The 16,105-nt window shown below is 41.7% G+C and overlaps 3 protein-coding genes across 3 annotated transcripts; 1 reads left to right on the forward strand and 2 right to left on the reverse strand.

Moving 5' to 3' along the window:
- Window positions 1-202: 202 nt before the first annotated feature.
- cirsr (corepressor of RBPJ and splicing regulator) lies at window positions 203-6,035 on the reverse strand. The gene is made up of 10 exons (XM_088314854.1): window positions 5,846-6,035; window positions 5,376-5,470; window positions 4,996-5,069; window positions 4,594-4,607; window positions 4,440-4,492; window positions 4,315-4,363; window positions 3,983-4,103; window positions 2,951-3,057; window positions 1,382-1,467; window positions 203-1,053 (listed from the first exon to the last, which is right to left on the reverse strand). The coding sequence occupies exons 1-10, from the start codon at window positions 5,915-5,917 to the stop codon at window positions 549-551; spliced, it is 1,176 nt and encodes a 391-aa protein (XP_088170980.1). The 5' UTR covers window positions 5,918-6,035; the 3' UTR covers window positions 203-548.
- A 715-nt stretch (window positions 6,036-6,750) lies between these two features.
- scrn3 (secernin 3) lies at window positions 6,751-8,729 on the forward strand. Its single transcript, XM_088314500.1, is given in 7 exon segments — window positions 6,751-7,005; window positions 7,082-7,271; window positions 7,323-7,584; window positions 7,765-7,927; window positions 8,098-8,208; window positions 8,210-8,270; window positions 8,303-8,729. Coding segments are annotated over 6 exon segments (1,095 nt in total). The 5' UTR covers window positions 6,751-7,005; window positions 7,082-7,115; the 3' UTR covers window positions 8,645-8,729.
- gpr155a (G protein-coupled receptor 155a) lies at window positions 8,574-16,018 on the reverse strand. The gene is made up of 15 exons (XM_088314853.1): window positions 15,751-16,018; window positions 14,792-15,285; window positions 14,168-14,567; window positions 13,905-14,067; window positions 13,132-13,287; window positions 12,686-12,769; window positions 12,462-12,582; window positions 12,304-12,388; window positions 11,895-11,985; window positions 11,631-11,829; window positions 10,464-10,594; window positions 10,226-10,321; window positions 10,083-10,147; window positions 9,819-9,956; window positions 8,574-9,668 (listed from the first exon to the last, which is right to left on the reverse strand). The coding sequence occupies exons 2-15, from the start codon at window positions 15,219-15,221 to the stop codon at window positions 9,473-9,475; spliced, it is 2,355 nt and encodes a 784-aa protein (XP_088170979.1). The 5' UTR covers window positions 15,222-15,285; window positions 15,751-16,018; the 3' UTR covers window positions 8,574-9,472.
- Between the last annotated feature and the right edge of the window lie 87 nt (window positions 16,019-16,105).

The following is a 16,105-nucleotide window of genomic DNA, read 5'->3' on the forward strand; positions in this document are numbered from 1 at the left end:
AATCAAACACGGCATTTGGATTTCGTTAAAATGCATAATGTTTAATGGATTAAAGACGGCCTTGCGCTAGTCTTTCTTCTCTCACGGCTTAAATATTTCATTTCAATTCTATACATTTCTCAACCCCTCGGGGGGGAATTTGTATTTGTGGATAAAATTGTTGCACATGAACACAACAAAAAACAAGGAGTGAATTCTGAAATAAGTTCAAACATGAATTATTTAATAAGGAGAATATTGCAGCAGCTTCTTCACAATGAACGGAATTTATTGAATACATGGAACACGATTACAGGTAAACTAAAACAAATCGTTTGTTGGATTTATTTTAATATAGGCCTCAAAAGATGCCTCTATACATAACGGATTATTGTTTAACTAGCTAAAAAAAAAAAAAGACCATACATGTCTACTACATTATTCTGAGTCCATTCAATTGCGCAAGATACAGAGGTGAAGATATTTTGTCCACTGCCTCCCTCTACTGGTGGGAAGGGAAACTGCATGCCTCTTCAGCGAAATCGGAGTGGAGCGATGTAAAGGCGCCCTCAGTGTTTTCTGCTGCTCCTGTCGCGACTTCTGCTTCTGTCTCTGCTTCTACTCCTCTCACCCGCTGCCCTTTGCTTTCTCTTCCTCTCAGCGTCTTGTCTGTGATGGCGCTCGCCACTTCGGCTCCGCTCTCGTTTTCGTTCTCGACCTCCCTCCGCCATCTCCTTTTTCTTCCTCCTCTCCTCCTCGGGACTTCTCCTTCTCTGCGTCCGTATTTGTCGATGTTCTCCGGCGTGCGGGCTGGCCGAAGCTTTTCGGCGGCTCTGATCTGGTCTGTCGGCGCTGCGCCCGCGGCAGGACGCCTTCTTTTTCTTCTTGTTCTTCTTTGGGCTCTTGAAGTTGCCGTCGGAGTCGCTGGAGCTGCTGGACGAGTTGTCGCTGTCGCTGCTGCTTGAGCTGTCGCTGCTCTCCTGCTTTTTCTTGTGCTTCCGTTTGCTCCTTTTCTTCTTCTCTTTTTTGCTGCTCTTTTTCTTGGATTTCCGTTTCTCCAGACGGTCGAGTTTCCTGTCGATGAGTCACACGTGTTGACGGCACACCCAAGCACAAAATGAGGGCCACCTTCACATTCGGAGCCAGAAATTGCCGTTTTTGATCAAGACGGTGAGAAGGGCGTTTGTTGAAATGACATGCTCATAATTGCAGTTGTAGTTTGCCGCGGTGAAGAACTGCACCGCATCATAGCAATCGGGTTTTAGATTTTTGTTTGAAATCTGGCAAAGGTCGTAAATGTTATGCATATGCGACTTTACCGTCAATTTACGCAAGAGTGTTTTGAAAAAAGAAAGAAAAAACATGCTATATAAAATAGCCTTTTTTTTTTTTTTTTTTTTACCTGAGGAGCTTCTGTTTTTGCTTGGTTGTTAAAGATTTCAAAAATTCCACTTCTGGATCGCCTTCTTGGTCACTCGCAACATACTCCTTGAAGAAACAAACAAAAAAAAAACAAATAAAAATTGGGCAACAGATATAAACACACTCAGGGCTCTGGAAAAATGTAGGAGCCCCACCACAAAATTACCAGTTTCATTAATTAATACAATATGTCTTAAATTGCTCTTTATAGTTAGTTATAGGATGAACTAGTTTGAAAAATAATCCAAATGCATTTTTTCCCTTCATATGCCATTTTTTTCAAGGTCCTCATTCCATATTTTTGTTTTTGCAAAAACAAGCAATAAAAAAATGTATGACAATGAACAATAATGCATTTATGAAACCTAAATGTCTAACAGGTTAGGCTCACACTTAAATAAAGAGAAAAAAAAAATCTTGAATAAATGTGAAAGACGGTTTATCTACATCAGTTAACGTTAACTAACGAGGAACTTGAATGTGCCCTGAAACAGAAGTCAGTAAGTCATAATGCAGTTTACAACAACAACAATGCCCACAAATCATGATTTATGAAACAATGAAATAGGGCTTGCCCTCTCTGAACCTATCTAGACTCAGAAATATAAATCTATAACCATACACATCAAAATAAAGCCTACCACAGGACTGAAATGAAGTAAACCCCACACTTTCGATTTGGAAAATTGCATTCTACTACATCAATCAATTAATTGTTCAGTCCTCGTACATATTTGACTGAAACTAACATATTTGTTTCATTCCAAAGACCATAACTTAGAAATTCCAAATACAACATTTGTCATTTGCAGCAGTAAATCTCAAACGTTGCATTCATACCGCAGGCTATGATGAAATTTGAATGCTTTTGTTTGACTCCAACTTTTTATGAAGTCGTTCACATTTCAAAAACAAATGTGACTTGTAACATGAAAAGAATGTTGTCCAGAATTGTACTGATGACATTGAAATGAAACAAATCTGACACATCAGACACGTTGAGAGAGACAAAAAATAAATAAATAATTGGAACTTGCAGTAATGAGCATAAGGGGGATATGAACACTGCCAGCGATCCGTGGGCTCCCTCTAGTGGTACGTGAAAGAATCACTGAATTAAATACAAATAAACTGTACAATATGCAAACAGCTTGCGAAACCTTTTTTAAAATCCACTAAGTTACATTTTTGACAGGAAGAACCAAACATCTTCAAGTACAGTTCAGTTGTATTTAACTTGAGTCCAGTGCAATACTTGACATTTAATCTTAAAGGACTGTTTTCAAACAGTTTAATATATTTTTTTTTTTATTTAACCTCATGTGAAAATTCAACTTCCATGTGCAATGCATTAATAAAATCTTTAAGTACAGTCTAAAGGCACAAACTATACATTGCAGTGAATCTTGAGTCATAGAACGCAAAAACCTTACACGTGTTCTGTTAGCAAAAGCTAACAAAGGTTAGCCAGTCCTCTCTCAAGGGTACAATGGGCAAACGTGTACTCTGTGTGTGTGTGTGTGCAAAACTGAGTGTGTGAGACAATTACCTGTGCCGTATCACAAATGGTAGCGCTCCGATCAAGGACACATTTCTTGAGGGCAAAGCCGCTGTTACGCATCTCAGCCATTAGCTCCGAGGGGTGCATGGAGGGACCTGTTAGCGCAAATCACAGCATCAGAGCGCCACTGACGACGGAAATCTCGCCCGCCGGCGTCTCCGCGGTGGGAATTTCGGGGGCGGCTTTGTTAACGGGACCTCACATAAAATCAAGTCACTCCAATTCCGGCAGAGCAAATCATACGATATCACGCTCAGGCAAAGCAGCGGTTAAGTGGAATCACAATACACAATAATTACTTTTTTTCCCCCCTTCTCCTTCCGCGGGACGACGGCCATTAGAGTGATGCAAAATGGAGCTGTTGACCAGATTCTCTCGGGGTGAAGCATTATTACTCGCTGATTGCACGACTACGAATCTGCTCAAGGCGAAAACGTGGCGGCATCAGGCTTGCAAATCTTTTATGTTTGACCTGAGCGCCGCACACTGCCTGCGGATATCATTTTCTGACACTAATATTCTGTAGCTTGAATTAAAAGAAGGGAGGTAAAACCCCACATGAACATCCAATCGAAAAGAAGACACAACAGTCAATCTAAAAATACAAACGACACATTTATAATGGTGGTAATTTGCAGTGGTGTAGCAGAGTTTCTAATATGAGGACTTCTTGTTGGTTAGCACCCAAAATATAAACATTGCTTACTACCCTTGAGAAGAAAAAAAAAAGTCTTTGGCCAGCAGATGGCACCATTGAGTGTCTTTTGGATGAGATCGTGTAGCAAAACAATGTGGAAGCTTGTGAACGTGCTGATCTCTGGACTATTCCAAGAAGCTTTCGAATAATTCAACAGATTCCTTTTTCCAGTGTGTGATGCGGTGCAGCTTTAGACTACTAAAAACAACACTGTAGTAAATGTTGGTAAATTATTTGATTTGCATAAACCCATGTTTGTACTTCACCACCACTTAATTTATCGCTGCACTGATGCTACAACAAATGCAAGAGTAAAATTCTACCTGCTGACTCCTCGGAAGCGACAGAGCTCGCGTTGATGCCTGACAGTCCAAACAGAGGGCATTCTCTGTCCGTATTCACGTGGCCCCACTTGTGGCATTTAATGCAGCGGACGTTGCGCACCTGGAAAGTCAACACAGGTTGCCATGTATTCGATTCATTTTTGTCTTCCAAAACATCATATGGCACAAGATTGAAGGAACTAGAAAATTTGAGATCCATTTCACACAATCCAATGGCCTCTTCTTGTTCACGTCTTCAGTGCAGACTGAAATGGTGAACATTGTTCAAATTCAAACATTTGTTGGTAAGCAGGCAAATGACAACAATTCACCTGGATTCCAAAAGGCTGATCTCTGATATTCATGTCATCTTTAGCATATCTGCAAAAATAATGACAATTCTGGTTAAAAGGTTAAAAGCGGTACCGTTGCACAAAAAAAAGGAGAAAAAGTTTACTTTTCTCTGGGGGCTCCTTTCTGCCATTCAAATTTGTAGTCTTCTTCTCCTTCCTTAAAGAAAAATGGGATACGAATCAGTGGAATCGATATGTAAATGATAAATAAAAAGAAATTCTAAGAAAACCCATTAAGTGGCAAAAAAAACGTTTTACCTCTGCCTTCTCCTCTGCAACAAGGACAGAAATGATGGGGCAGAAAAAAAAAAGTATTAGGACGGAATATAAATGTAACCACATTGAACAAACATACTAATTGACATACATAAAAAAAAAAAAGCCCAAAATAATTATTAGTCATTTTTGAACGCATTTCAAAGCTGCAACAAATTATATGTAGACAAATTTCTCTCAAATACTCTTTACAAATTGTTTTGATTCTGTGAGTGAGCACTTCTCCTTGGCTGAAATAATTCATCCACTTCACAGGTGTGGCGTAAGAACAGTAACATTTTAGGGGCACCCAGAAATGAGAGTAAAAACAAAGTGTTGTGTTGATATTTTACTTCAGCACACAAATAGAATTTAAGGAGTCAAAAGATAAAGATTAAAAATTACCTTTTGATGCTCCCGGTGGAGCCTCATACATGAAATTGAGGCCATTTTTAACACGATCATCCCCCATCAACACCCTAAAGGCGAGGAACACAGAATGAAAAGTCCAACAGCCACCGGATTGTTATTTCTCAATGAAACATTCAAACCATGGTCAGATTTATTAGGGCCGTGATTTGCAACTACTGTGCTGTGAGAGGTCGTCGGATATACTAACCCATTTCAGTTAATTAGTCAGAAAAATCACCATTTAAAAGCTCAACGTGTCGCTCTTCAGTTCTATCAAGTATGTTAGCTTTGTGCTTAAATGGAGAGGCCCAGATGCCACAGTGAGTTAGTAAGTCATTTTGTGAGGACATTGCCATGACTGCATTAGGGCTTACCTGTTGTTGTAGGTGTCTTGCTCCTTCAGGTAGGCCTGCATCAGGTCTTCCTGCTTTCTCTTCTCGAAAGTAAGTTTCTGCTCTGCTATCCATACCTGCACAAGGAAAAGGACGATCACACTTTGGAGCTTTCGTTGAAAATGTATGAGACTGCAAAGTAGACATAGTAAGCGAATATGTCAATTTGTGAGTAAATTGGGACGAGAGCATGCTTCTTTTAGTGCCGTTTTTGTGGTAAGAGTGCGGTGAGATTTTTCTTACGTGAAATATGTCTTGATTAAGAGCGATTGGAAAAACGAGATTTAAGTTCACTGTAAATCCCACATATTCTATATATTTAATTGGACCTTCAATCAATCCATTTCAATTTTTAACTGCAAATAAACAAGCTGTTACTCAAACCAAGCGAAAACGTTACCTAGCAAACTGAACAATTTACAGTAAAGCGTCATTCCGAAACTCTGACTTACCTTTTTGATATTAGACTTCGACGCAGGGTGAAAATCCTTTTTACACATGAAGTTGGCAAAAGACTTCCCCATGGCGGATCATCAAAAAGGTCCAAGTGTTAAGACGAAATTTCAGCTAACGCTCGATAGCTTCGCTCTTTCCGGAAGTAAACCAAAGGGTCGCGGAAGTTGTCGATGCGTTCATGATTGTCGGAAATAATGGTCTCCTATGGAAGGGAAAGAAAACCTACACACTTACTTCAATGTCCAAACGTACATTTAATACGGTATGGTTTTATATTTATATTTCGCATTTGATCTGTCATTGAATAGCCCACGTTTTGTGTGTGTGGTGTGACGACGATGATCATATTTGCTTATATACATGTCGTTACAGAACTTTCCAGTAACGATTGCAACTCGTTTATGCTTTGGATGAGAAAAGACAGTGAGGCATTCTGCACATTTCTTATCTCAACGACTAGCTGCACAATTGACTCGACATGTAGAGGGTAGTTGCGACGTTTGGAAGCAATGAACTACGATGACTAACAAATATACGGCAGTTTTCAAGGCTTCTTTTTACCAACAAAAAGCCCAATGCACCATATTTTCACCAAACAATATATTTAGTGACATGAAGCTAAATTTGATTACTCCTCAAGTTATTGTTATGTGTTCTTGGGTCTATTGATGCACTAAATAAATATAATATATCATTGTTATTTTATGATTATTGTGTACCCCACCTGCTGACCGAAGGGTAGTGGATAATGGAAGGGTGGATTCTTATTATTACTATGATTTAGTAGTAGTAATAGTCGTATTGTAATAGTAGCAATAGTAGTAGTAGTAGTCGTAGTAGTAGTAGTGAAGTTCTGAGATAAAAATCCGAGGTACAAGGAACGCACCACTACGGGTTACATTAAACTGAAAATGTGTCGTAAATCTTAGAACGCTTTACATTGCTTCGGGAAAATAATATATCATATGTCTTACAACTATACGATACAAACAGGCGTATTGCATGTGTTTCGGCATGGAAACATAACGAAGCAGTAATAAAAATGGTGTCAATCTATACTATCCAATCGCAGTATGGTCACGTGACTGTCGTAAACAGATGAGCTGCTTTGTGAACACTGACAGAACGTCGCTGTCGTGTAATAGAGTCAACAACGGTACTATTATTATTGTATATGGCGTTTCGGTTGCTCTTAAACCGTGTCTTTACATTTTTCTATGCAATGTTATCAGGTCATATGTGAGTTTCGTCAGCTTGTGATCCAGCATGTATCCATGTTCATGTGACACCTTTGTGGCTCTGCCTCCTTCCACCGAGGGGAACCGCATCATTTATGGAAAGAATTCCGACAGGCCTTGTGATGAAGTCCAGGAAGTGCTTTATTTCCCTGCCTCAGACTATGAGCCGGGGTCAAAGGTCGAGGTGGGTGCACTTGCTACAGGGCCTTAGCATTCCTAGTTTGCGTCTCTGTAGTTAGAAATGTTTTTTTTGTCTCTTTCCCCAATAAAAAGTGTACTTTTAGGTGGCTATCGCAACATCTCAAACGAGTATAGCATCACAACCAAGATTGACAGAGAACATCCCCCCCTGCGCAAATATGCACAAAGGAAAGGCTGGTGGAACGGAAAGGCTGAGTTCAACTTTGCCGCCGTCTACTCCTACAACAACTTGGCCAGAATTGAAGCATCCGGCAGTCGATACTGTGAAGGGAAGAAGCTGCTGCGAAAGAACAACGGTCAGTTTCATGTACGTCTTTTTGTGCGAGAACAAAAAAGTTGTGTACAAAAGTACGGAAACATTCAAAAGTTCAGAAGCCCAGTTAAGTCCACCTGGTAAAGTTAAAACACATTTTAGATTTGTCCTTAAATGTCACCTGAAAGCTCTTCATCCCCAAATGTTTCCGATTGGTAAAAAGGCCACATCAGCGCTCAGACGATGATGGACATCCTGAGGGACAAAGACAGCGGCATCAACATGGACGGCATGTTCATGACAACAGGCAGTATGGTGTCGGTGGTACATGTTGAACCAGCTCTGCCGGGGGTTCACTATTTCACTGCCACTCCCGATCCCGAAAGGTGCAGCATCCATTTTCTGTCGCACTTTTTCTCATAAGGCGAGTCGGAGCCTTTCCCCGCTGGGTTAAGCACATTTGAACTCAATTATGAAAGGAAAGGTGAGATTTGATTCGAATGAATAAAAACAGAGCGATGGGGTCAAGCCCACGCCGCCTTCTGTCACACAACAGGTCAATCTTCAAACCCTTCGTCTTTGTGGAAAACAGAAGCGTGGATTTCAAGGAGACCACTTCACCCAGTTATGGCGCCGAGGACCCAGTAAAGAAGCAACCGCGCTTCCGGACAGAAAGCACAGCTTATTCGCAAACACGAGGTGGTGGCTGCCATCGTTGAGACGCATAAGGTGAAATGAGTTCATGTGAAGTGACATGTCAGCACGTGGACTACTTTACCGATGGCGGTTTTATGAGGAAGTTGGAAAGTGAGAGAATCAAACAGATGGAGGAGATTCTTTATCGTGGCGTCGAGCAGCCTGATGCTTTGTTGGATCTGTTCTCCAGCGCTGTGAGGGATGAGATGGAGCTGTACAGTCAAGGTTTCAAAGTCCAGTACTCAATCATCAGAAGAAAATACACGACTATCACAATTACACGTAAGGTCAAAGTTCGGCATGATGATTCATTTACTTCAAACACCAACAGTGGGATACAATATGTGCGCATTTATTCAAAACAATCCAAAAATAAGCAAGCGCTACACAAAATATGTCATGAGTGAATAACGATTAACGTAACATTTGAACACAAAACATTACTTTGCTTGTATATTTTCCCTGAGCAACAATAAAGTTCATAAGGGTTAATTTTCTTTTTATTCTAGAATTATCACAAATAAATATTAATGCTAAACGCCCTTTTTAAATGTCATAACATGTTGATTTTTATTGTTATAGAAAATATTGAAACAAAACATGGCCATGGTCCTCTCTTACCGTGGCAACAGCATCTGTGTACTAAAAAAAACAAAAAAAAACTAAATAAAGTCCACCTTCCCTTCTTTGGTGGTGAGTCAAAAATAGAAAAAATGGTTGTGCATGTTCACCTGCATACTGGCACCAAACGCTACATATTAAGTACTTGTACTGACTTTCATAAAATAAAAAAATATCTTTTTTTTTTTTACCCCCATTGGTTCATTTGAAATTATGCAGACTCAACAAAGCCATGCACGACCGACCGAGCAATAACTCAATATTAGTAGTAAAGAATGAAATGGTCGTCATCGCCAAGTAACATACACGACAATGTTAGCGTGTTGGGTCTGCCAGGCCGAAAGCAGACGATCGCACGGCTACGTTCACAGGCCACATTTGGTACGCCTTGACAAAAATGTGACGACGTCATCTCATTTGCGCTTCAAAACAAATGGAGTCAGATTTGGCCCCGCCCAGAGGGAAAAGCGACAACTCCCGACAACGCTCCAGTGCAGCGCTGAAAAATAGCTTGTGGTTGCGCTTAACCAGCGTCATGCATTCTATGAAGCGCACACACGTCAAGCAGCCATGGTCACATCGTGCTGAAGTTCAAGTGCTCATCGGGTGACGGGTTAGGTCACAAAGGAGTAGAAAATGGGTGCGTCTTGGAAGGCGCATTCCTGCTCGATGTGCTGAAGAACGCCACACTGCAGCAAGCGCGTGCCGTAGAGTACAGCCCCTTGTTGATCGTGGGCCAGGCCCACCTGCTGGAGCCACTCCACGAGTTCACAGCCCTGGAAACAGTCGACCATTGTTCTCATCCCACACCTAAAAAAAAAAAAAAAAAAAATCACAACAAACACTTAAAAAGGATTTTCTCGCTCTTTTTTTGTGCATGGAAAGCGCCAAATAAATAAAGCTGCCCTGCCTCACTCATTTTCTTTCACAAGAAAAGCGCTGAGCAAGCCATTCTCTCACCTTCTCTTCCTGACAATGTCGTGGAGACATTGTTCTTTATGTTGTTCGACAAAGTCGGCGCAGGTCGCCCTGATCTCCTCGGTCACGATACTTTGCGGTTGCTCTTCTTGCCTTTTTCCATACCAAAGTCTGCGCAACCTAATCCACGGCAACATATTAACACACATCCATCCTTATTCAATACAGCTCAGAGAGAGAGAGAGAAAGAAAATGAGATGAACCTATTCTATTCATGCAGCGTGACTCAAGTCGTTTGTTTCTCACCTCTTCCAAAACGGCAGGATAATCGAATGTTTGTCCAGGCCAAACAGAGCAAGCGAGAGAAAGCCCTGCAATCACATCACATCACGTCATGCCATCATGTAGCGTGTGACGTAGTGTACTTTCAGTCTGACTAGAACACCGACCTGCCCGTAGTTGACCACGGCACAAAAGAACTGCAGCTCCGCGTAAAGTCTGCCTGGGTCTTGGTACAAGAGCAACCACACAAAGCTGGACAAGTTCTACACCACAAGGAAAGGATACATGTAAGAAAATAAACATGATATAAAATGCAGGTGAAGGACGCTGATATGCGTTTGGTGCAGTTACTTGCTAGAACATCAAATGAGAGGACATGATTTTTTTTTTTTTTTGGATACTCACTGCTAGCGAACCTACAGCCAAAAGCAAACACAAGAGCACATGGCGGGCCTCTTGTCTATCTTGATCCTGATGGTGCTCTTCTACTCTGAACACAAGGCACACTCTTGCATCGTTGCTATTCTCACTTTGACCTGAGGGCGCAGAAGAAAGATTTACATTCAGCTTCAGAATCTCCGAGCAGAAACATTTGCAGGTTATTGCTCGAGACCGGGGTGTGTGTGTGTGTGTGTGTGTGTGTTTGCCGTATGGTTCATATTTGTGCTAATGAGCATGTCAGGCATGAGCTGGGGTGGAGCACATTCACACATGAGGCGCACTGATAACGCGACGGAAAGTGATAACAATTCATTATCTGTAACCGCGTGAAGAGTTTTCTAGTAGACAATACAGGGTTCGTAGAAAAAGCATACCATAAGGACGATAATGCAGTCGTACCTTGAGATACTTGAAATTGTTTTGTGACCAAGCTCATAACTCGAAAAAAATGTAATGTATAATCGAATAAAAATAACGAACACTCCATAATACTAATCAGTTTTCGTCACCGCATCAATTGAATGCTGCTTCTCCTGTAATGCCCGCTTTAGCCACATGGGGGCAGTATAAGACAAACTGATGAACTCGTGTTCTGAAGAGACCGCAACCCCTCATATTGCAGCAAGGCCTATGCTGCCTAAAACGCAAGTGGAATTTAAGACAACACTTCATTGAAACATCTCAACTCCTCTCTCAGAGCATCTGTACAGCGCTAGAGTTAATTGTTCGACGCAGGGAATAAGAAATTTACGACTCTCTGTTGTTGCACCATTTGTATGTAATCTGTAGATTAAAGAATCGCAATTTATATGACAACTGTCATTGGCATTGAGATAGCAGATTGAAGAGCTGATAATCCATGTGGTTGTGTTAAATACATAAAGTGTAAATATTTGTTTTGCACGAAGTTTAACAGTGAACTTCTGCTGGGAGCGGCAATAAATAGGGCTTTTTTTTTGATGACTTGTTCACTATTTGATAAGTTGAGGTATTAGCTCAAGTCAGTTGTGGCTCTCTGTATAATAATAATTACGAACTGAAGCACACATTGATGACTTCTATATCCAATAGTGAATAGCTAAAGTCATCCATAGTATTATGTGTAGCTTATACACAATTAAATAACAGCACCTGTGTTTGGATCAGCTGAATGGGCTTCTGGTTCAAACAAGGAATGATCGTCTTGTTCCGTTTCAGTGACGAGGTCTTCCACGGACGCATTTCCTCTCCGACTTCGCTCTTTTTGGGCCCAGCTTCCTCGACTGAGAAACACGAAGGAAGTCCCCGATAGTAGCACACTGAGGGTCAGCACGATTGTGCTGCAGACGATCTGTCAAAGCAGACACGCTCGTAACTATGGCAACAAAACAGCACCGATGGATATTCACCACATACCTGCGGTTTGCCGTAAAAGAGCGACGAGTCCAAGGTGTCGGGCAGTTTTTCCCCGCAGATGAGCAACACAGCCGTGATGAACGCAGGAATCCTGTTCACCATGAAAAACGCGTAGACTATTACAGTGCGAAATTGAAGTCGTGTGAAGTGTCGCAAAAATGATGCACACTTCCCAAACAAGATTCTCAAAATATTAGGCACACAGCACTCATTATCATATCAGAAATTTTGACGCCACTACAAACTATAAAAACTTAAATTAACATATTTTTAACACATTGCACAAGCCCATTTATTTTTTAATTTATTTTATTTATTTTTATATATTTTTTAAAAAAAATAAAATTTATTTATTCATTCATTCATTTTTTTATTTAAAGGTGGGTTATTGACCACACGAGTGACTCACCCCCAGCCTGCAATAAGAAACAAGGCAGACGAAATCTTGTGCTGGTCAAAGCTTCTCAGCAGCACAAGAGCGAGAGCAATGAAGCCTAAGATGAGAAAAGCAGCCGTTCAGAGAATTGCCGCCTCTTTAAAAAGTCATTGCCATGTGTATGAACATACCCGGCCAAACGTAAGTGCAGTAGAGTGAGGTGCACAGCAGCGTAAACGGCAGGACCTGGCTGACAAAGCTGTCCCGCCTCACCACAAATTTCCACAGGATCATTCCGAAGCAAGTGAGGAACTAAAACAACAAATAACGCCAGTTAATGATCGATAACCTAATGGGCAGACTTCCAGAAAAGATTTGAACCTTGAACTGCTTTTTTTGTTCAAGCTGTGCTCACCTGTGCCAAGAAGAGGTTGGTTGTGAACATGTGAGGCAGCCTCTTGAACTTCTTACTAAAAAACATGACTGCAATGGTCCACAGCTGTCAGGGAAATACACCGTTTGACAAATTGACATTAGTTCATGGGTAGTTTAGTTGTTAAATGAAGAGAAAAAAATACTACTTCCTTTGATATAACCATCATTGTGCGACGCAAATGAAACCGCAACCTCGCCATGCTTTGAGGCCCACTCATCATGAAGTTCCTTCGAACTGGGCTAAACGTGAAACTGAATGAGGAAATGAGCCTGCAAACGGCTCACTCGCCATTTTCGTTTTAATCCGCCCTAAACGTTTCAGACAACGCGAGCTCACACCAGAAGTTGTCTTACATGAAGCGTCATTGAGGGGAAAGTTGTGAAAGAGGAATTATGCTGACATCGTCGCGTCTTGTTGCCACTCACCAGCGCCACTAAACAGACACTGCTGATATCAAAGCTGACATCTTGCAACGTGCTCATCAGATGCCGAGGATCCATCCGGCGGAGGGTGAGCAGCCAGGCGGACGTGAACATTATTGGAGCCGAGAGCAAAGTGCTGATCACCATTCCGGAAATAACCTGACAGGAAGCAACATGTGGGACAACACGAAACAATCAAACATGATAGGTTTGAGGAAATGATCTTTTGCACTATTCAACCTGGTTTAATATGCTCAAAAGTTTTCCATCAAGTATTACTTCAGAAAATTAACGTTGAAGAGATCAAAAAATGCACGCACGCGGACTCAACAGCAGTGCATGCGCAAACTTCTTCATTGTTGGTCTCGGCACGTTCAAACAAAATGAGTTGTTTACTGCATGTACAGAACGATTTTGCACTGTGAATGCACATAAAGGTACATAAAAAGATTATTAAAACAGTGCCTTTTAACACGGCAACAACTTTGCTTATTAAAACAGAACAGACCCAAGAAAAAAAAAAAAATGAAAAAAATCAAGATTAATAAGCGTATTTTCTGAACTAGAGAGCGCCCCTAGTGGTGAAATAAAAATCCACAGAAAAGCCGCACCGTTGTATTTGCCGCATGGTTCAAAATCAAGGAAAAAAGTAGCGGCTTATAGTCCGGAAAATCTGGTAATCAAATTCAAATTGACACAATTCTAACATTGGATAAGCTTCAATTAAGAAGATTTTTTTGGATATGAAGCAAGGTGAAGTTACAAGACTCACTCACCACTTCCAGCTGTGCGTTGTAATATGCGGCATAGATGGCGACGCTGGGCGCCGTGGGGAACACTCCGTAAAGAAAAGCATAGTTGGAGAGGCTGGAGTGGTTGGAAGCGCCGGCGCTTTCTAGAAAATCCACCATGTCTTTGCAAATCAGAGGCATCAGCAACCTGCAGAATGCGTCAGTGCGCCATTAGGCGGGTCAAAAGAGACAATCGGACTCATTCAAAAAACACAAAGCCATCTCATAATTTTTTTTTTTTTACTTACAATTTCGCAGTCAAGAGTAATATCAGCGTCACAATAGTGGAACTGGTTAATTTCTTCAGTTGGCCCACCATGGACAGACCCAAGTAGAACAAAGCAGCTCCTTCGAAGGAGTTGGCCAAGCCACCCACAAAATCCTCCACGAAGGAAGGAATCTTCTGATGCAGGATGAAATGGGCCAGGATGCCAATGACGACCATGAAAACAATCGGGTTCTGGAGGATGTGGAGCAAAACTTTCCCCGCGATCAGAAGTTTGCTTTGCTGGTGCTCTCTCTGATCTTTCCATTTCTGGACCTCACAAAAGGCAAAGCCAATGGGATTGAGCAGCATTAGCGACACAGGTGCCACCAAGTAGATGTACTGGAGGTATTCGGGATACGTGCTCTCGTATAGAGCTTTAACTGCGGACACACATGGTGGCAAACATTAGAAACTGCGAGTACTCAAAGAGTAAATACTCATACAGGGATCAGTCTAAAAAAATGGAATTGAATATTCCGAATGCAGACTGACTGAAAATTGTTTGCACAAATGGATTTTCTATATGTTTGACTTAATTAACAAAGTTAGTCATGTGAAGTTATACATCATGTTCAAAGTTTTCAGTGATATGATTTGTACGTACCAATAGGATAACCCAGAGCGAAATCATTGCTTTGGGTGGCAAAAATCGAGTAGAGTCCAGCTTTGCTGTAGCGACTCTCGGGACTGGAAACAACCAGCGTCAGGACACAAACGAGGAAAAACACAGACGCTTTGGCTATGAGCACGCTCCAGATAAAGGGCCATATGACGTTCCCGAAGTCCAGTAGCACCATGTTCTTAAAGAGGAGCGCTGGCAGAGCAAACTTGCTGGCAAAATTGCCTAATCCTGTAGCCTGGCCGGATGTGAAGATGCGGGCCCTGCCGGCTATGTAGCCACACAGGATGATGCCGAAGCATTTCAACAGAGCCGGGAGGAGGTTGTCGATGGATATGCTAGATGATGCAGATTGATCTATTGGATGTCCATCTTCATGTGGAAAGATGCTGGCAGCGGTGGTGCTGATCTCCATAATGCTGACGTTATCTCCCACCAATGTCAGCAGTCACGTATGTGAAGTCGTATTGATGTCATGACTGTCAGATAACACGTGGGGAGAAGAGATTTAACAATAAACATGGAAAGAATATTTCTCAAGACAAAACAAAGAGTTGGAGTAGACTACCAACTGCACGCCAATTCTTGAGATAATTTAAGGAAGAAAAAACTTATCTTGGTTGTAGGACAAAGGTAACCAGCTGACTCATAATAACCTCAAGCAACACGCGAAACAATCACCATGTTTAAATTTGCGCACCACGCAAACTCATCCAAACTATATGTTTGCTGCAAATATTGTTCAACTTTTTTCAACTATCTATGCGAGCGACTTGTCGTGACAGGCACGACCAGTTTAGTGGTGCGGCGATCATTTCTTTTCTTTTAGCGTGTAAAACCTGTGCCTTGCTAAATAAGGTCAGCAAAGACTATTTTAGAGCGCGTGTGGTTAAAACAATTAATCACGTTGTTTTAAAAGGTCAGCCAGGAAAAAGTTAACTCACCGTTGCCTCACTGACTGCTCTGCTGTGTCCTCATGTGTCAGTCAAAGTCCCGGTGGGAGTAGCCATCTTTGTTAGCACGCTAACTAAGGTTAGCGGGAGAAATAAACGACGCCGTTAGGTCGTCAACAAAAAGCCGAATGGTGAGAAACGCCGAGCAGTCGCGCCACGCTTACGCAAAGATGCAAATGACTTAAGTTTTTTTTTTTTGGACAGCAGCTTGCTTTACTTGACTCCCCTCCCGGTTGACTTTCGCAATATAAGAGGCGCCGCCATTGAGTCGACCAATCACAGGCAAAGGAGGAGGAGAAAAAGGCGGGGCTTAACTTGGCCTGCCATCAGCAGTCGACACTCATCG

The sequence above is a fragment of the Idiotropiscis lumnitzeri genome, chromosome 14, assembly GCF_059441095.1.
Source record: "Idiotropiscis lumnitzeri isolate Australia: NSW breed Sydney's pygmy pipehorse chromosome 14, RoL_Ilum_1.0, whole genome shotgun sequence".
Taxonomy (NCBI): domain Eukaryota; kingdom Metazoa; phylum Chordata; class Actinopteri; order Syngnathiformes; family Syngnathidae; genus Idiotropiscis; species Idiotropiscis lumnitzeri.